Source organism: Sodiomyces alcalophilus (genome assembly GCF_042370955.1).
Source record: "Sodiomyces alcalophilus JCM 7366 unplaced genomic scaffold ACRALscaffold_2, whole genome shotgun sequence".
Classification (NCBI taxonomy): domain Eukaryota; kingdom Fungi; phylum Ascomycota; class Sordariomycetes; order Glomerellales; family Plectosphaerellaceae; genus Sodiomyces; species Sodiomyces alcalophilus.
Genome location: NW_027263533.1, coordinates 4,076,237 through 4,096,258, shown reverse-complemented (window position 1 = coordinate 4,096,258; position 20,022 = coordinate 4,076,237). Strand labels below are relative to the sequence as shown.

Here is a 20,022-nt window from a genome sequence, read left to right as displayed (position 1 = left end):
CTCTGCTGTCGTTCGGACCTTGAGATGAAGTCGGGTTTTTTGCAGACGTCGCGGATGACTTGGTTTGGCTGGACAAGAAATAACTTCTTATACTTCTTTGCGCGTAGGACATGGCGCTCTCATGAGCCCACGAGACAGTGTGTGTGAGCTTGCGGTCAGGTAGATGAGGCGACTTGGGCAGAATATTTTGACCGTGTGATTTAGACTGACATCATGACCGTCAGATGGATGATGCGATTAAACGATGGAGAACACATAAGACTTGGATAAGACGCTGATATCTTTCACAGAGCAGTTGGTCCCTTTCGACGGACTTGGGAGGACGCGTCCGAAACGAAAAGTGGCGCGTGGCGACCCCACCTACGGTATCTGAACTCATTGGCTGAGCTCGCCATGTTCTGCGAGGTCACGTGACACATAACTTGCTACACCCCAGACGCACTCTTCTGTAGTGTACATGGTTGGGGATGATATACGTTGTAAACCGATGCCTTTGAAATGTAATTACGTTGTTGATCAGCAGATCTCCAGGTAGATCTCGAAGTACTTAGTTATGTCCCTGGCGTGTTGGGGCTAAGATCTCTCAGCTCAGCGTTCATTCCAGACGTACGTTGTAAGGCGAGTACTGACGACCTTCAACTACCGGGACCGCAGGGTAGAAAGTTCCAAGGTTGACAAGGCAAGGCTTAAATATGGCACACGTCCGCGTCCTGTGCCCTGTGCCCCTTTTACCCCTGAATGAGGACCAAGTTTGGAAGATGTGTTCGTAATTGAGATTGACATCAGATTGGTCGATGGAGAATCTTGGTCCTAGCTGTGGTTGGCTGACCGACCGTCCGTCAGCTGCAGGTGTGCACACGTTTCGTGACTTGCCTTTGCGTCGTATTATTAGGATGGGGAGGATTTGTCTCTTCAGTTGGTTCTCATTATAATTACCTACCTGCGATGAGATGCAGGAAGGGAGGTATCGGGTTGTGTGTAACTACCTTTTGTAGTATGGCTTATCCGTACGGTAACGGAAAAGCACCCCCTGTAACCTTGTCTCTCCTAGCCTTTTTGAGAAGCATTCGGAGGTCAGCCTGGAATTCGGGAAACTCGGGATTCGTAGGTTGTTGGACTCGGACGTGATAAGAGAGCGGACCGTCCCACACTTCTCTCCTTTCTCCCTTCTTCTACAACGTACGACATACATACGGTACGGGTTCTAAGCACAAGTGAAGAGTACCTAGGTAGGTAACACGGTTTTCTCGTCATCAATGCTTCCCCCGCTATATGTACATAGGCACGAACAGCAACGTGCAGTAACTCCGTATGAAACGCTGCATGCACTATACAGGAGTACCTAGATATTAGCCCCTGTCTTCGAACTCTTACCGAGATCTGGCACCAGCCCCACCGTTTTGACATCTCATTGGTAAGCAAGACATCTTCATGCACCCATGGATCACATTCTGACGGGGTGACTTCAACAAGAGAGCAAGTGGCCATCATTTCGCACCAGTGTACAGACAATGTAATAGTGTAGGACGCGTCGCTGAATTCGCCAGCCGAGCGTGAGATCTATTTTTACCTCTTGCTTACCTTTGGTCTTCTTATGTCTCGATCTCTTATTACCATCGCACCTGCGTTACTGTAGAGGAGAATGGATGGGTCGGGGATAGAAACAGTAACCGCAAACCAGACTTCGGACTCTTGTTAGTTCCCGGGGCTTCCGGGCGTAATTACTAATTACTCACACCCTCTCCGCATTTCGTGTCAATAAGTAATAATAACGGTCCAACAGTGATGAGGGGGGTGCATTATATCACCGACGAGAAAGGATACCTTACATGTACAAGTACATTGAAAGGTCCTCATAGGTACGTTAGTAAGCACGTTTGTTGGAGGAGCTCCCGTATGACAGAAACGTCTAACGGAAAATGGACCCCCTATGGGGTACATGTACCGCGAAAAGATCATTAGTCAGTTACTAACCTAGGTGGGATCGGAGAGACCCCACCGACACCCGATGGAAGTACTGACCAGGTGGCCAAAATGTACCTTTCAGTGGAGCCTTCCTCCAGAAAGGGAATGAAGCTTACCTTGCCTTGTGGTTTGTAACTTTCTTCACACTATTGCGACTAGGTAGGTACCGAGTTATTAGCATCTGTCTGGCAACCGTTGGACCCCCGAACCCCCTCTGGATTTGAGGCGGAATTGAATTGCACCGCCGCCTCCCTTCCCGCATTTCCATTCCATCGCAACCCATCCCTCTCCACTTGCGTGTCTTCTCCGAAATAATTCTTTCCTACACCCAACCTTCTGTCCACTCGTTATTATCACGATTTCGAACCTATTCCTTATTCCTCCCGCAGCGGGCGGGCTTCTACACACATTGACTCGAATCTAACGCGCCGCTCGGATCACTGCATAATCGACCCCCTTTCTTATTCGTCGCCGTATCGTATCTCGCTCTTTCAATACGTGTATACCAGACCAGCAGCGACTACTAGCAACACACGCTCTGACCAACAACAAACCCATCTCCTCTTCCCTGACGGGACTATCGCGGTGGCCGTCAAAGGCCAGCCTGGCGGTCAATTCGGTTAACGGGCCTTTGCGCCCGCGCCTAAACCACACAGAACCTCAACCATGATCCCTCCGAACCATCCGGAGGCCGAGGGGCCGGTGCAGCCAAACCAAGAGCTGCGAAAGTCCAAACGGACAGCCACCATGGGCAGTCTCAATAAAATGCCCATCCTCCAGCGTGCTCGGAAGACCTTCAATCTGAACGAGAAGATGCATCCGAACGACCCGGATCACCCCGACCATCACGGCGTGGGCAGGAAGCTTTTCGTCAACCTGCCTCTTCCACCAGACCTTCTCGACGAGGATGGGATACCGAGCCAACAATTCGCCCGGAACAAGATCAGGACCGCAAAATACACCCCATTATCTTTCATACCAAAGAACCTGTGGTTCCAGTTCCATAACATCGCCAACATTTTCTTCCTCTTCGTCGTCATCCTGGTTGTAAGTAGTCTATACCCTCCCAAGAGACATTCCTTCCCTCCCTCCACAAGGAGTCGCCAACACGTATATATTAGTTTTTCCCTATATTTGGGGGTTACAATCCAGGCTTGAGCTCGGTGCCTCTTATTGCCATTCTCACAATCACCGCCATCAAAGACGCCATTGAAGACTCCAGACGGACCATTCTCGACAACGAGTTGAACAACGCCCCAGTCCACCGCCTGAACGGCTTGGAGAATGTGAACGTGCATGAGGATAATGTGTCCCTGTGGAGGAGAATAAAGAAGGCCAGCACGAGGTTCTTCGGCTCCATCTGGCGTTGGATGCAGACTCTATGGTCCAAAAAGGCGAGAGAAGACAGGGCCACGCGTCGTGCCGCACGCGAGGCAGGCGGTCCCCGGCTTTCCATCGATACGCTCGCGACTCACCGTCAGTCTTTCGCTTCCATGCGGGACGACATTCAGTTGACCCCGGTTCCATCTCCGATGCCCCGTCAAAAGCTGGACTTCCCGGACGCGGCCGATCGGGAGAGAGCGGATTTGCTTAAACACCAGAATGGCAACCTTATGAATTCCGAGCTGCCCGCAACCGGCAATGCCCGCTTCCACAAGGACGCCTGGAAGGATCTCAGAGTGGGAGACTTTGTCCGTATCTACAACGACGACGAGATCCCGGCAGACATTGTTGTTCTTTCGACCTCGGACCCTGAAGGCGTCTGCTACGTCGAGACGAAGAATCTGGACGGCGAGACAAATCTCAAAGTCCGCACCTCCCTCCGCTGTGGTCGGTCGATGAAACACGCCCGGGATTGCGAGCGAGCCCGATTTTGGATCGACAGCGAGGCTCCCCAGCCGAACCTCTACAAATACAATGGTGCTATCAAGTGGCAGCAGAAGTTTGATGGACCGGATTCGGAACCCCAAGACATGGTTGAACCGTTGACCATCGACAACATGCTGCTCCGTGGCTGCAACCTCCGCAACACCGAGTGGGTTCTTGGGGTTGTCGTATTTACTGGTCACGACACCAAGATCATGATCAACGCTGGAGTTACGCCTAGCAAACGGGCTCGCATCGCCCGCGAGCTCAACTTCAATGTCATTTGCAACTTTGGCATTTTGATTGGCATGTGTCTGGTCTCGGCGGTGGTCAACGGCAGCTCGTGGGGGAGGACCGACAGGTCACTGCATTTTTTCAACTTTGGCTCTATCGGAGGAAGTCCCGCAATGACCGGGTTTATCACCTTCTGGGCTGCCATCATCTTCTTCCAGAACTTGGTCCCCATCTCGCTCTACATCACTCTAGAGATTGTGCGGCTGCTGCAGGCGATTTTCATTTACAGTGACGTCCAGATGTACTACGAGCCGGTCGACCAGCCCTGCATTCCGAAGACATGGAATATCTCAGACGATCTGGGTCAAATTGAGTACATCTTCTCGGACAAGACGGGCACGCTGACGCAAAACGTAATGGAGTTCAAGAAGGTCACCATCAATGGGCAGCCTTACGGTGAGGCGTATACGGAAGCGCAGGCCGGAATGCAGAAGCGGATGGGCATCGACGTCGAGAAGGAAGGCGCAAGGGCGAGGGCGGAGATCGCCGCAGGCAAGGTTCGGGCGATAGAGGGCCTTCGGAGGCTGCATGACAATCCTTACTTGCACGACGACGATCTGACATTCATTGCCCCCGATTTTGTGTCGGATTTGGCGGGAGAATCAGGGCCAGAGCAACAAGCCGCCAACGAGAACTTCATGCTGGCCCTGGCGCTCTGCCACAGTGTCATCGCCGAGCGACACGCTGGTGACCCTCCCCGGATGCTCTTCAAGGCCCAGTCGCCCGACGAGGCCGCTCTCGTCTCTACAGCTCGTGACATGGGCTTTACCGTCCTCCACGGCAACAATGACGGGATCACGCTTAATGTGATGGGCGAGGAGCGTCACTACCCTATTCTGACAATGATCGAATTTAACTCGAGCCGAAAGCGAATGAGCGTGATCATCCGGATGCCCGATAATCGCCTCCTGCTCATCTGCAAGGGCGCCGACAGCATCATCTATTCGCGCCTGAAGCGAGGCGAGCAGGCGGAACTGCGGAGAAGTACGGCCGAGCATCTGGAAATGTTCGCCCGAGAAGGTTTGAGAACGCTCTGCATCGCCCAGCGAGAAATCTCGGAGGAGTTCTACGCGACCTGGCGTAAGGAGTACGACGCAGCGGCGGCCGCGTTGGAGGACCGGGAGGAAAAGATGGAAAACGTCGCTTCGGCCATTGAGCAAGAGCTGACGCTTCTCGGCGGCACGGCCATCGAAGACAGATTGCAGGACGGCGTCCCCGACACGATTGCGCTCCTGGGCCAAGCCGGCATCAAGCTGTGGGTTTTGACGGGCGACAAGGTGGAGACGGCAATCAACATTGGCTTCTCTTGCAACCTGCTCAACAACGATATGGAGCTCATCCACCTCAAGGTGGACGAAGACGAAACAGGCGAGACGCCCGACGAGGTGATTCTGTCCCAGCTGAACGACGAGCTGGACGCCAATCTGAGGACCTTCAACCTAACTGGTGACGATCACGATCTGGCCAAGGCCAGGCAGAACCACGAGCCGCCACCGCCGACGCACGGCATTGTCATCGACGGCTACACGCTCAAATGGGCACTCCACGACTCACTGAAGCAAAAGTTTTTGCTGCTGTGCAAGCAGTGCAAGTCGGTCCTCTGCTGCCGTGTCAGCCCTGCGCAAAAGGCGGCGGTGGTGTCCATGGTCAAGAACGGTCTCGACGTCATGACGCTGTCGATTGGCGACGGTGCGAACGATGTGGCAATGATCCAGGAGGCGGACGTTGGCGTCGGCATCGCCGGTGTGGAGGGCCGTCAGGCGGTCATGTCTTCGGACTACGCCATCGCCCAGTTCCGGTTTCTCCAGAGGCTGGTTTTGGTGCACGGCCGATGGTCGTACCGCCGAATGGCCGAGTCCATCTCCAATTTCTTCTACAAGAGTATCATCTGGGTATTCAGCATTTTCTGGTACCAGATTTACTGCGACTTTGACATCACGTACATCTTTGACTACACGTACATTCTCTTCTTTACGCTTTTCTACACCTCGGTGCCTGTCGCCATCATGGGAGTTTTGGACCAGGACGTGTCCGATAGCGTGTCCCTGGCGGTTCCGCAACTGTATCGCCGCGGCATCGAGCGGCTTGAGTGGACCCAGTTGAAGTTCTGGTACGTGTTTGAAAGTCCATTATGCGATTTCTTGTCCCATTCCTCTGCTTTCTTTCTTTCCCGAGTCCCCTTGGTTCCGATTGCAAGACGCTCAAACTAATGGTGGTCGCAGGCTGTATATGCTTGATGGTGTCTACCAATCGGTCATCGTCTTCTATGTGCCTTACCTCACGGTGGTTCGCACGAGCTTCGTCACGTTCAATGGGTTGAATATCGAGGACCGGACGAGGCTGGGTGCTTACATCGCCCATCCAGCTGTTGTCACCATCAACTTGTACATCTTGATCAACACGTACAGGTGGGACTGGGTCATTGTTCTCTCGGTGATTATCAGCGACCTTATGATCTTCCTCTCTACGGGCGCTTATACGGCGGATCCGTATGCGGGAGCGTTCTATAACGCAGCGCCGCAGGTGTACAGCCAGGCTTCGTTCTGGGCCGTCTTCTTCATCGTCCCCGTGGTCAGCTTGTTCCCGCGGTTCGCCATCAAAGCATTGCAAAAGGTGTACTTCCCATACGACGTTGACATTATCCGCGAGCAAGAGCGGCAGGGCAAGTTTGCGCATCTTACGCAAGAGCCGCTCGACGGGGAGAAGGCGGTGGCAAGACGGGATAGCCATTCGGCTTCCAACACGTCGGACCTCAGCGCGCGGAAGCCCAAGCATATGCACTACGGCAGCCTGGATGAGGACGCCAGGCCGATTTACCCGCCATCTGTGGCGACGCGGACGACGCACAACCCGCGCAGCCAAAATGGCAGTGACGGGACAAACTACACGGGACATCGTAGCTCGATGGAGATGTCGGGAGGCGGGACGCGACCGTCGTTTGACCGAGCCAGGCCGTCTTTTGATCGGCTGCGAGCATCGATGGACCGGGTGCGGCCGAGTTTCGAGGCGAGCAGCGATTTCACGTCGGCGGCGCGGCTGTCCCGGATTGAATCCAGTCATTGCGAGGCTGCTCCCCATCCAGTTGGCGTTGGTCACAAGTTCCACAGACGATTCCGGGGGTTCTCTCTCACCAAGCCGGCTCATCAAGATAACTAGATGGGAATTGGCGCAGGACCGGACAGGACAACCTGGTGATTTTCTCTCTCTCTCTCTCCCCTCTCTCCCTCTCTTCCCCCTTGTCACCTTGTGCTCCCTACCATATACACACACGTCCATGCATTTATATCGAGTGCGCCCTACGCCTTCGCCTCTTTTCGACACTTTGCCCCACGCGAACCGCCTCGACAGCCTACTACGATGCTCGTCGCCGCTCGATGTGCAATGGACCCAGCGCTCTCTTTTCTTTCACCCCTCTGTCTTGACTGATACCAATCGATGCATCACGACTCTGCACGAGCGACCTACGACATTGACACGCTGTCGCGTACCAGCGATAGATGCTTGCTTCTATTTCGTTCCCTTAGCCACCTTTTGTATTCCTGCTTTTTTTCCCCCTTTCTTCCGTTTCCAGATGGACAGCTGGGGCTTTATCGCTATACTCTTCCTATGGCTCGTCGTCTCTCTTCTTCGCTTTTGTCGTTCAAGGAGTTAAGCGGCGTTTTAGAGGATGGGCAGATGGGCATTCAGACGGCAGCGCATTCTCATAGTTTTTCTGTACTAGTTTTCCAAGGATATTCTAGATTACCAGGGGTTCCAGGCTGGGAGAACATCAAGTTCCCCTGGAGAAGAGGAGGCAGGGAGAAAAGGTTAGCGACGTGGTGACGGGGAATCGGAAAACCTGCTTTGCTGGTGTTATCACTATAATGATATATACACTCTTTGTGCGAGACTACTGTCCCCTTTCTCCTCAGCTCCAGGAAGCAGATAAATGTAAGAACCAGCGAATTGAGTAGTTTCGAAAAACAAAGTTATTGTTCAGTAACTCGACACAATGTCGAGCAAAGGTACCCCGCCGACGCACGCCTATAAGCGTGTGTTGTAGGTAATACATTGTCGTGTCTAGTCACTGTACCGTACCACGATGTCACGATGTAATTTTACGCGGCAGATTAATTTCCACTCCTCACCGCCTGGTCAGGTGCTTATTATGTTAGTAGCCGTCAGCTTAATAAGAAAACGCACGCGACACTGAGGAAAATGTGAGACTATGTAATTAAAGGGAGCAAACTCAGGGGTACAGGCGGTCGGTCCCCACCACGTGTAACGACTCGGCAGTTCCTCCCAACTACCGTTGTCTTGGCTCTCGCGACTCGACAGTCACGGCCTTGACAATGAGGCGACGTTGAAGCTTGGGCCTTTGTTCCCCCCTGGGCATCATTCCTGCGGTCTGTAGGGTCCTTGTTTGAAGAAACCGCCACGAGGAAGGTCGGTCCGGCCGTGTTGAGGCTATCACCAAGCCCCTATATCCATCTCTATACTCTGTCTATTCTGTGCTCTTTTTGATCACTTGCCAAGCAATCGACACGACACGAACGAACTTTCCCACAGCCAGCTGGTCCTCTGGACGTCCGCGTCGCCATGGACACCTTGCTCAAGACAGACGACGCCCAGGTGTGGTGGGAGAAGACCATGGCGTGTCTTGGGGCACGGGTCCAAACAATACCGTCAGTATAATAAGCTGCATCACCGCCAATTCCATTCGCTCGGTTGCTTCTCTTGAGCTTCCCTCCCGTCGTCCGGCCTTACTTACGCGTGGCTCTTCTCTGTCTGCAGGTTTCAAGTCGCTCAGATTGCCTTCTCCCTACTTGCTCTAGCCGCCAGCCTCTGGTTCATCCGCCGACTTCGCAATGCCGAGAACCAGACCCCTCGGATATACGAGGTGCCAGGCCCCAAGACGCCAGAAACGTACCAGACCGTCGAAGAGACAACCATCAAGGTACGCTCTGCCTCTCTCTCTCTCTCTCCTCCGAGAGTACACACTCGTCAAGACCTGTCGAGCTGACAAACCGGCCAACAGCTCCCCGGCTCCTCGGCGATCCAATGCTACGCGCCAGCCACCGGCCAGTTCCTGGGCCTCGTCAACCCTTCCACCCCGGCCGCCATCGACCGCGCCCTCGACGCCGCGCACGCCGCCCAGGCCAAGTGGCGCCGCACCGACTTTGCCGCCCGCCGCGCCGTGCTGCGGACCCTGCTCCAGCACGTCCTCGACAACCAGGAGAACATTTGCCGCGTCGCCTGCACCGACTCGGGCAAGACCATGGTCGACGCCCAGCTCGGCGAGATCCTCGTCACCGCCGAGAAGCTCCAGTGGACCATCCAACACGGCGAGGAGGCCCTGCGCCCCAGCCGCCGCCCCACAAACTTGCTCATGACCTACAAGCGCAACGAGGTGCGCTACGAACCCCTGGGTGTCGTCGCCGCCCTCGTCAGCTGGAACTACCCCTTCCATAACTTCATCGGCCCCGTCATATCGGCCATCTTCGCCGGCAACGGCATCCTCGTCAAGATCTCCGAGCAGACCGCCTGGAGCGCCCCGTATTTCACCTCCATCGTCCGCGGTGCCCTCGTCGCCCACGGTCACGACCCGGCCCTGCTGCAGACCGTCGTCTGCTGGCCGCAGACCGCCGCTCACATCACCGCCAACCCGCGCATCTCCCACCTGACCTTCATTGGTTCCAAGCCCGTGTGCCAACAGGTGGCCGCTTCGGCCGCCAAGCCCCTCACCCCGCTGGTCGCCGAGCTCGGCGGCAAGGACGCCGCCATCGTCCTCGACTCGGCTGTCCGAGACCTCGGCCGCATCGCCGAGACGCTCCTCCGCGGGACCTTCCAGGCCTCGGGTCAGAGCTGCATCGGCATCGAGCGCATCATCGCCACCCCCGAGCCGTACAGTCGCCTCGTCGAGCTCCTGGAACCCCGCGTCCAGGCCCTCCGTCTGGGTCCCAGCGCTGACGTCGGTGCTATGATCTCCGACGCCTCCTTTGACCGCCTCGAATCCCTCGTTTCCTCCGCCGTCGCCGCTGGCGCCCGTCTCCTCGCCGGCGGCAAGCGCTACATCCACCCGGACTACCCCAAGGGCCACTATTTCACCCCGACCCTCCTCGCCGACGTGACGCCCGAAATGGCCATCGCGCGGGAAGAGTGCTTCGGTCCCATCATGGTCCTCATGCGCGCCCCCTCGAACGACTCGGCCGACGTCCTCGCCTACGCGAACGCCCCGGAATATGGTCTGGGCGCCTCCGTCTTCGGTGCCGACTCGGATCCCTGCCTCAAGGCCGTCGTCGACGGGCTCCGCACCGGCATGGTCGCCGTCAACGATTTTGCCACCTACTACGCCGTCCAGCTCCCCTTCGGCGGCCTCCGCGGCTCCGGCTACGGCCGCTTCGCCGGCAAAGAAGGTCTGCGTGGCATGTGCAACGCCAAATCCGTCTGCCTCGACCGCTTCGGCTGGCTTGGCATCCGCACCTCCATCCCGCCCCCGGCTCGCTACCCCGTCGCCGACCAGGAGAGTTCCTGGCGCTTCACCCGCGGTGTTGTCGAGCTCGGTTACGGTCAAACCATCGCGCGGAAGGTCACTGGCCTTCTCAACATTCTTAAGAACATGTAAAAAGCCATCCATTTATCATTCGCAATCATCGAATTCTGCACGCGAAGAAGAGGGAGAGAAAGGGACCTAGTTTGATAGTTGCGTTATTCTGGGGAGAAAAGAAACCGAGCCGCATATGGTATTCGCGGCCGTGTAATATGACATGTAGAAAAAAAGCTGGGCTGGCCCACAGGCTGCAGTGTAGCAGATACCCAAGGCAAGGGAACGGTAATGGGAGTAGGGAGCACCCAACGCAGTTTCATAATGATCAGCTAAAATATTCTCTCATATTTAGTCCATCCGACCTGCCTCTGGCCTCCAGAATCGCCAGGTGTTTTATTCCAGTTCTTCTCTTTGTCCACGGTTACCAATGGGCAGTACTGTCTGGCCCGCCCCAGCCATAATGATGGGCAACCGGGCGGTGGAAGCCAGTTTCTTCCATCTTCCCCATTCTCCTCCTTCGCCTTGCTTCTCTTCCTGGACGTCTACACCTTTGGGCTGACAAGGCAAGGAAAATATGGTCCTCTTGGCCGGCAGCGGTTAGCATAACATCTTGTGAGGATGCTAGCTGTTGTAAGTTGTAGAGCCATCACAGTCAGGATCAGGTTTGTTGGGCAACTTTTCCGCATCATATTCATCACTCAACTATCCGTCTGATAAGATTAGCCTCGAACCACCGACATCATTCCTGACCAACAAACCGATTCTTGATCCACTGCAGTCCCCCACTGTTCTCGTGTGCTGGGTGATGGCAGCAGCCGATCAGGTATTCAGGAAGACGACTCGTCACACTCGAGGGACTTATCAAAACCCAGTACCGTGTCTCGACCATCAAAGGCGCCTGATTAGATACCCCAGCCGCTTGAATCGCCGCCGCCAGTAACAGGCTCAGCACCGGAACCCCAGGCACCGTTCTCGGTGGCACCAGCGCCCCAGGCACCGCCTTCATCTCCACCCCAGGCATTGCCTCCATCGCCGCCGTCGGCACCGTTGCCACCGTCGCCGGCCCAGGCGCCGTTGGCATCGGCCGGACGATCTTCCGGATTGGATTCCTCTTCCCATTTCAGATGGACCAGGTCTTCACCGTCCGGCATGTACATCTGCAGGAAATCGGGGACCTCCTGCTTGTTCTCCAGAAGCAGACGAACAAACCTGCTGGCCATGGGCTCGTCCCGCTCAGTGTAAAAGGACGTCGCAAGGCCTCTGTGTCCCATACGGGCGGTTCGGCCTGGGAGAATCCATACAAGTCAGTCATATGACGCCCTAGCAAGGCACGCGAGAACATACCGATTCGGTGGACGTATTCTTCAATCCCTCCGTAATCGATCGAAGGGAGGTCGTAATTGATGATGTGCTGAATATTCTGCACATCGATTCCACGAGCCATCACCCCGGTCGCAATGATCATCGGGGTCTTCCCTGCGCGCAAAGCACGCATGGCAGCCTCACGCTCGAGCTGCGTGCGATCAGAGTGCATCGAGGCGCATGGGTAACCTTTATTGAACAGGAAGTCGTCGACCTCATCGGCCGTCCGCTTCGAGTTGACGAAGATGATGGTGCGGCAAGGTTCGAGCGACTCGATGGCCTTGATAAGCTGCTCCTTCTTCTCTTCTTGGCTGACCTCGATGAATTTTTGCAGGATATTCGAGTGGGTGCTGCCAATACGGCCCACGCTGATTTCAACATGAGATTCTGCCAGATGGGTACGGGCCAGATCTCGCAAGGCCTTCGGGAAGGTAGCTGAAAACAGCATGTATCGGACATTTCCCTCGTCCTGGTCTATCACCTCAGGACAAACCAACGGTTAGTCACGGACCTGGTAAGAGTGTATACGTAGACGACTTACCTCCACCTCGCATAATAGTCTCGAACTCCTCATTCCAGTCATCGTGGAGCATCTCATCGGCCTCGTCAATGACCAGGTAGCGGAGACGACGCAGAGTGAGAATATTGGGCCGGCCGATGAAGTCGCAAAGTCGTCCGGGGGAGGCAATCAAAATATCGCAGCCCTTCACCAGCTGGTCGATCTGCTCGCGGAGCGGGCCACCACCGTAAACAACGCAGGGGCGAAGCATCGTACGGTAGCAGAATTTCCGGGCTTCGTTGAAAATCTGCACAGCCAACTCGCGAGACGGACAAACAACCACAACGAGGGGCTCGGCTCGGACATAAGGCGTGACACCAGGAATGAACGTTGCTGGGTTGGGGCGAGGTGCCGCCAGCTTCTTGGCTTTCCCCATGAGTTTGTTCAGGATGGGGAGCAAGTATGCCGCGGTTTTTCCCGATCCTTTCGTCTGTGTCAATGGAGAGCTCGCGCAAACGAGACGCAGAAGGGGAAAGGAGTGCCGCAAGGATCGATGGACTTACCAGTCTGGGCAACGGCAACCACGTCGAAGCCCTCTTGAATGGCAGCAAAGGTGAATCGCTGGATTGGGGTGACGACACGAAATCCAGCCATCTGGACGTTGCGAAGCATGACTGGGTGCAAACCAGCATCCTCAAAAGTCTTCCCGATGGGAACAATACGAGTATCGCCGCGCTGACGGACTTCAAACTTCTCAATCCTGCAAAAGCACTTAGTCCTGGTCCTGCATCGATGGGTGACGGTTCAGAACTTACGTCTCGTACGCTTGGCCCATTGTATCTAATCCCCGGAGATCCGGAGGCCCAAAAAGCTCCTCCTCTAGCTCGGGAATTTCGGGACCAACATCTCCGTACTCTTCGATGTTGAACTCGTAGGACTTTGCATTGTGGGCAAAACCCAGGGAAAAATTCCTGGCATTCTCTTCGCTAAATTCTTCGTAGTTGTAGCTCTCAGGCTTGACCCAACCCCTCTGGGCCGGAAGGGCGCCATCAGAGCCGTTGGAGACACCAGGGCCAGCCGACTCCTCGGGAGGAGCCGACTGCATGGCGGTAGTGGTGAGAGACTCGGACATTCTCAGCCGGAGACGACAAGTACCCTGGTACAGAACGCCCATTCAGCTCCATGGTCAGAACAGGAAGAGCGGGAAATGAGAGTAGATCGGATCAGGTTGAAGTAGGACATTGAGGGAAAGAAGGGTCGATTATCTGGGAATGAGAGGCCATGGGGAACCGCAGGGAGGCAGGGCCAACGTACCTTTTGAAAGTTGGCAGGTGTCTAGGCCAAGAGCACCAAGAACTAATTTGACTGTCAGTTCAGATATCCCTCTGCAGTCGGGTTGGTACTGGGGATAGAAAGATTTGTATGGCTTATGGTCTCGGAAGACGAAGCAGAGAAGAGGTTGGAGTGGGTGAGTGAGTGAGTGTAGGAGAGAAGGGAAACAGACGAGAAGAAGGCAAGATGCTTGTCAGCTCAGATATCCCTCCACTATCAGGCTGATCTTGGGAAAAGAAAGGCCAGTATGATCTGGTCTGGGAACATGAAGCAGAGAAGAGGTGACAGAGGATGTGTGGTTGTAGGAGAGAAGGGAAGGAAAAAAGAAAGAAGCAGGGTGATCACTGGGTTTTAATAGAAGATTCTGCCTCCCGTGGCAACAGTCACTCGGGACGGCTCCGTGAAAATAGAATTCTCGAAAATCAAGGAAAGAACGTCCCGCAGAAGATGGCCGAAAGTATTACCAACAACGGGGAGGCAGGGGTGAGGCAGGAAGTGTAGAGAACCAGACGGGCCACGGGTTTCACGGCTCGTCCTAGTAACTTATAGAGCGTTAAGAGGGTAGTGGATGGGGATAGAAGTAAAGTACATGAATGCATAGTAAGGAAGGCATGTACAAGGGGCAGTTGCCTATTCTGTGTACTGTAAAAGCAGTCGTCTCTTGGTGGGCGTGAGGGTAGGGGGGCCCAGGAGGAAGATAGAAGAACATCAAACTGTGTCAAAGGGGGGCAGATACAGTATAGACATGTACAGGGAAGAAGACCAGAGAAATCATACCTGGCCAGGCTGTCTAAACAGCCCCAGATAGCATCAATGAGGGCTTTTAGTGTTCCAGACTACACGTGAATCTAGACGGCTATGGGAAGTATAGAGAAGAGAGTAAGGTATAAGGGGTTGGATTCACGATTATTATGCCTGCCTAGGAAGATATCGTTATCTTGGTTTTATAGTAAGAGAACACAGGCCTGCACCTCCTAGCAGCGATTTATTAGGCTACTAGAAAAGTATAGAAGTTAAGAGTCTTCTCTACCTACCTAGGTAGGCACTTCCGACCTAACTAGATAAATGGCCTTTAGTAATAGGGCTACTATATATTAGGTCTAATATTCTATTAATAAGTTTATATATCTTATAAAGATGGCTTTGCTATGTGTTAATAAGCTTGAGTATCTATAAAGGGAAATAACATAGATACTTGACTTATAGATACACCTACAGGCCCACGGAAGGTCAGTATCCAGAGGCCTTAATATGGACACGAGTCTGCCCTCTGTAAAAGAAGTCCGGTGTGATAATAAGTTTGTTGTTGGCGTGCGATTCTACTACTATGCTACTGATAAAGCTATGTTTATTCGTATAGGTTATCCCTGAGGTGCCTCAACACATCAGCTGGTCAAGATCTAGAAAGAAGCCGGTGGCAGCATATAGGGCTAAGTGCCTGGGCGGCCATAAGGCTTAGTTCAAGAGTCCTTAAGCGGAAGTTGACTTGAAACTTTCGTAAAAAGGGTATTTGAATCATGAACATGTCTAATTCCTAGCAGCTTTGTCTCGCCTGTTGTGATTGTCTCGGAACGCCGCATGCTTGTCCAAATAGGTTGCCCACGTAGCTGCCTATCTTCCATGTGAGCCTAAGCCTTTTATCCCTAGGCACAAACTGCAAGATAACACGCCAGAGAAAACTGGCTAGCCGTCCTCTTACAGTAATTCTCAACTATCTATCTCATGTAGCCTGCAAAACCCGGCGTGGCCCCGACAGGTAACACGCCACATCTGACCAGCTGTCCCGGGAAGAGAGGACCCCAGCTGTACTGGTCCATCTGACATGATACCGTGACGGTATATCGAGGCCGGCATTATGGCATTGGAAGCGGTGAGTTGAGGGAGGTAGGTAGCCCTTTTTTGCCAGCGGCCAGATACGCCAATGGCCCACAGCTTTCGTCCCGGCGAGGTTTGACCGGCTCCAGATTCTCTAGATGGCCAGGCCAAACACTCTGCCGATGTTATCACGAATAGGTAGTCCTGGTAGTCCTGTACAGGCATCCACCTTCCAAAACCGGTGGACGAAGAGGCCAGGAGCACCAAGAATGCGGTTCTGTCGTCCGCTGAAACGAGGCCCGCTGAAGAGCGAATATAAGTGACGGCATTGTAAGCTTCGTGTGCTCGTCGAATCACCACAGATCCAAGAGATCTTGCGGATCGACAGCAGACGAAGGCTCGAACCCGGCCATCCCATCCTTCAGCGATTGTTCGAGAGTCGAAGCAGAGCGACCGACAGCTCCTCCCTCTTTCTTCGCATTGTCGACTCCCCGAGAGAACAATATCGAAAACCGCCGGTCGAAGACGCGCTGGCGGGACTCGCTGTCGGTGTACATTTCGGCCTCCTCGTCTCGGCGGGAACCGAACAAGTTTAGGTGGGCGAACGGTTGCGGCGCACGGGGAACGCGGTACATGCTGTCCCAGCGCGCATTGGGGTCCAGGTGTGCGGCCGCCTCGGCCTCTAGCCCGGCCTCCAGAAACCTCGCGAGGAGGGCGAGTTGTCGAACGCGGGACTGCGCATCCTTGCTCTTGAGACTGCCCCCCTTGGGTGCGGCCGACCAGCCGTTAGTGGCGGAGACGGTCCAACCCATCAGCGCGCAGAAGCTGTTCAGCGTCTTGACCCACCCGCCGGGGCACGACACCATCTCGTCCTCGGCGACGTCCAGCAGCCACTCGAGCGCGGACAGAGCGTCGTTGCTGATGTCGACGGAGAGATGGGTCATGCCAGCGCGGACGTACATGATGCATTTCTCGGCATGGTTCCTGACCTCGTCGCCCGGGAGTTCTCGGAAAAGCTTGAGGAGCTGTGTGCGGACCGGGCCGGACAGGTCGGAGATGAGAGGTAAGAGCTTTGCCAGGAGCGTTGCGGTGCCCACAGGGTTGTTGCCGGATGCAACCTGCGTGGTGAGATAGGCGAGTGCCTCCTTACGCTGCTTCTCCGATCTCGAGTTTGTTGCGAGGGAAAGACTGTGCCTGAATTGCGTACTCGTCTCGGGGGCTTCGATGGTGAGATTCTGTTGCCCCATGACAATGGCTTTTGCCTTGAAGCTGGTGTCCGTGAAGTTGGAAGGCTTAGCCTTTGCCTTTCCCACCTTGAACTTGGGTTTCTACGCTTCAATGTTAGTAAAGACCGGATGTCCCAAGTGGCCTGCGGTTATGCTAAGCTTCCCAAGGCCACAATAGTGCGGTCTAGCTTTCTTCATACCTGGAAGTCTTTGGCCTTCTCCTTCTTTTTCTTCGAGCTAGAACCCATCTTGACGTGAATTCACCCGGTACTTGGACTAATCTCAGATACAAGCGGTATGTAGTGATTCCTGTAGTGATTCCTAGAGCTTGCCACGAGGCAAATATTTTAGTATTCAACGTCTTTCGGCCGGTTGTAAGTTGTGAGATGTCGACAAACTTCACTCAGCATTGAGAATCATGATGGTTGAAGTTTTCTGATTATGTAAGCACACCTGTTATCGCGAGACACACGGATAGACCCCTCCCTAACGTGCTTCAGTAGAGCATGAGCCTAATCTGGAGCAGACATCGTTCCAAACATTTTTTAAACAACAAACACAAGCGGGATAAAGTCCTAGTCGACGGCTTTGTCATACTAACCTTCAATTCGCCATGGCCGGCCTGGCATCTGTAAGCAAGACCTGTCCTATACTGGAGCATTCGAAGAGCGAGTCGTGAGCTGGACTAACGGGTCGTCATCTACGTAGATTAGCGGTCAAGACGCGCTCGACGAGAAGCTTGCCCGATTGTCCAAGAAGCCAGGTGTCAAGGCCACAGTCATCCTCGACCGAGCAACAGGCGCGATTGTCCAGACCAACGGCCAGCTATCAAACCTCAGTTCTGCGGCTGCCGTTTCGCTAACGAGTCCACCGACCGGCGGTTCCTTTTCCAGCGAGGCGGCCACGACACAAGATGACGAAACCGATGAATTCGAGGAATTTGCACGCAAGGTGTGGACTTGGGTGAATGCATCGGGCGGTCTAGTCGAGGAACTCGACGGCGAGGTACGATTACTATTTCTACCCGACGGAAGAACCGCAAAGTTATTCGAGAGGTGACCTTGAAGCGCTGACGTCCAACTTGTTTTGGTTGTAGGACGAGCTGAAGCTGTTGCGATTGCGGACAAAGAAACAAGAACTGGTTATCGTCCCAGATGCAAAATACCTCCTTATCGTCGTGCACGACACGCCACCGGCCTGACCAAGGACTACGGGTCGTGGATATTAGACGGGCGATTTTTCAATTTTTTTCTTCATTTTTTTAATCTACGAAATGAAACCGCTGGCCCGGATGGTGCAGCAGCAGCATGATGGGATCCTTCTCGAGGATGCTGGAGCCCGCCAACAGCCATGGCCTTCAAACACAACCGAGGGTTCCGCATACGATACAAACAAATTGCGGATGGGATGGGTGCATAATCGGGATGGAGAGCTGAATTTAGGGACCAAACGGCGTCTTTTTATATGATACCCTAGAAGCAATAGCATTGGTTTGTTTGTGAATTGCTGCCGGCCGCAGCTATCGTCCCCATTCTCAAGATCGAAAGGGAGGATGATCAAGTGTCCTACCTGTTGGAAGTCCGGTGGAGGTATCACATACAAGCCTCTCCAATTCGTGAGGCAAACGAGCCGTTGATGGACGGTTGCTGTTTGGTGTGCGTGCCATTGGCGCCGCAAAGGGAGCCGCGTGGAAACGTGCATGACCTGCGGATTGGGGATATCTGAACGCTACCAGCAAACGACAATGATTAGTTCACCAGGTAGAATACTAGGCGCTGACTCCGGTAACTTAAGTTGCCACACCCGAAATTAGCATGTAAAATAATGTAAGTATGTAATGACCTTTACAACTTGACTACATCGTGAGACCACAATGTTCCAAGGACTTGTACGAAGTACGTCGCTCTTCGACAGTGGTCCCCAGACTATGAAAGTCGGCGTCTCAAGAAAAGGAACTCCGTATGCTGCGAGATAGCCAAATAAAAGCCTGGGCTTCCTTGGAATTGGTTATCTCGCGGGTTATTACCTACCGTCTGTCGTGGGTCGTTTCATTTGAACGTCGTATTGCACATGTCTCGGAACGGGTAGGGATACTATCCATGCTGGTAGTCGTCCGAATTCCCTCTGTATGTACAGCAGTACTCATGTTCCCATACTTGTATGCCTCGTGTCCCATATCGTAACGTGTGCATATGACCGTTGCGCTATCAAGGCGGATCGAGTCGTTACTTGCGCCGCCGAGAGGATCAAATAAGACGCTACACAGGCGCGTTGGCATGCGAAACGACGCAGCATACGAAACGAGTAGCATATGAAATTTCTCTGTTTATAGGACGATGACAATGCGTATGCTGCTGTCGCAGGGTAAATCGACCCCGGGCTGGTTTGGTAGCGACTCGAGAGTGCGTTTGACAATGAGTCCGAACCCGCTTGGAAGAAAGTGGTGAGACAAGTCAGTCCATGCCCATTTGGCCCTTCTCGGCTGGTACCGACTGTGGCAGTGAAATGTCATGCGCAATTACAGGCTCCAATACGGCCAGAAAAAGATGAAGGGTTGTCATCTGAGACAGACCGCATCGTCGAGTGGATAACTCCCAAACATCATCCTAGATGACGATTATGCCAGAACGCCGTGCGAGACTGGTACCAGACTGCAGGATAATTAATGGCGGGTGCAGAATCCCGTAAGACCCAGTATTGACCAACGAAACAGCCAATCCCGCGCATTCCTGGTTCATACAACGTAGGTACTTCGTACGTGAAAAGTCACGACGAGGGAAGCCATTTCGCAGTAATTAGTCGAGAGATTGGTACGAGCAGTATGTACGCGTGCTGCACCTCGGTACGGCCTGTGCAACGAGCCAGATGGACGAGGGCTCGGGACCTAATAGTAAAGTATGGACCTACGCAGATGCAGCCTGCGTGACGAAAGGTCTTCCATGTTCGTACTAGAGGTACGCAAAAGCTTTGAGGGATCGGCCACATCTCTTTCTGAATGAATCATTGCCCAGGCCGACAAGCTCGAGGATTCTCCTTCCAAGTTTTCTCCTCGTATCTTGCCTACCCACTTCCCAATTTTTCTGCTAGTCTACGGAATAAACTGCTTACTACCTGGCCCGAATGTCCGTCGTCGATAT

At 54.0% G+C, this 20,022-nt stretch overlaps 5 protein-coding genes across 5 annotated transcripts; 3 read left to right on the top strand and 2 right to left on the bottom strand.

The window, feature by feature from the left end:
- Positions 1 to 2,778: 2,778 nt before the first annotated feature.
- ACRALDRAFT_2101016 (uncharacterized protein) lies at positions 2,779 to 7,281 on the top strand (the record flags this gene model as incomplete). Its single annotated transcript, XM_071023039.1, has 3 exons — positions 2,779 to 3,012; positions 3,087 to 6,241; positions 6,348 to 7,281. The coding sequence occupies 3 exons, from the start codon at positions 2,779 to 2,781 to the stop codon at positions 7,279 to 7,281; spliced, it is 4,323 nt and encodes a 1,440-aa protein (XP_070877589.1).
- Positions 7,282 to 8,429: 1,148 nt separating this feature from the next.
- Positions 8,430 to 11,014, top strand: ACRALDRAFT_2033297 (uncharacterized protein). The gene is made up of 3 exons (XM_071020727.1): positions 8,430 to 8,789; positions 8,899 to 9,061; positions 9,143 to 11,014. Exons 1-3 carry the CDS (start codon positions 8,704 to 8,706, stop codon positions 10,727 to 10,729), a joined length of 1,836 nt encoding a protein of 611 aa, XP_070877588.1. The 5' UTR covers positions 8,430 to 8,703; the 3' UTR covers positions 10,730 to 11,014.
- A 539-nt stretch (positions 11,015 to 11,553) lies between these two features.
- ACRALDRAFT_2099604 (uncharacterized protein) lies at positions 11,554 to 13,617 on the bottom strand (the record flags this gene model as incomplete). Its single annotated transcript, XM_071022958.1, has 5 exons — positions 11,554 to 11,936; positions 11,996 to 12,487; positions 12,525 to 12,995; positions 13,076 to 13,272; positions 13,328 to 13,617. The coding sequence occupies 5 exons, from the start codon at positions 13,615 to 13,617 to the stop codon at positions 11,554 to 11,556; spliced, it is 1,833 nt and encodes a 610-aa protein (XP_070877587.1).
- A 1,702-nt stretch (positions 13,618 to 15,319) lies between these two features.
- On the bottom strand, positions 15,320 to 17,247 carry ACRALDRAFT_2133535 (uncharacterized protein). Its single transcript, XM_071024066.1, has 2 exons — positions 17,086 to 17,247; positions 15,320 to 16,987 (listed from the first exon to the last, which is right to left on the bottom strand). The coding sequence occupies exons 1-2, from the start codon at positions 17,131 to 17,133 to the stop codon at positions 16,013 to 16,015; spliced, it is 1,023 nt and encodes a 340-aa protein (XP_070877586.1). The 5' UTR covers positions 17,134 to 17,247; the 3' UTR covers positions 15,320 to 16,012.
- Positions 17,248 to 17,498: 251 nt separating this feature from the next.
- Positions 17,499 to 18,086, top strand: ACRALDRAFT_2026093 (uncharacterized protein; the record flags this gene model as incomplete). Its single annotated transcript, XM_071020370.1, has 3 exons — positions 17,499 to 17,516; positions 17,594 to 17,890; positions 17,982 to 18,086. The coding sequence occupies 3 exons, from the start codon at positions 17,499 to 17,501 to the stop codon at positions 18,084 to 18,086; spliced, it is 420 nt and encodes a 139-aa protein (XP_070877585.1).
- Between the last annotated feature and the right edge of the window lie 1,936 nt (positions 18,087 to 20,022).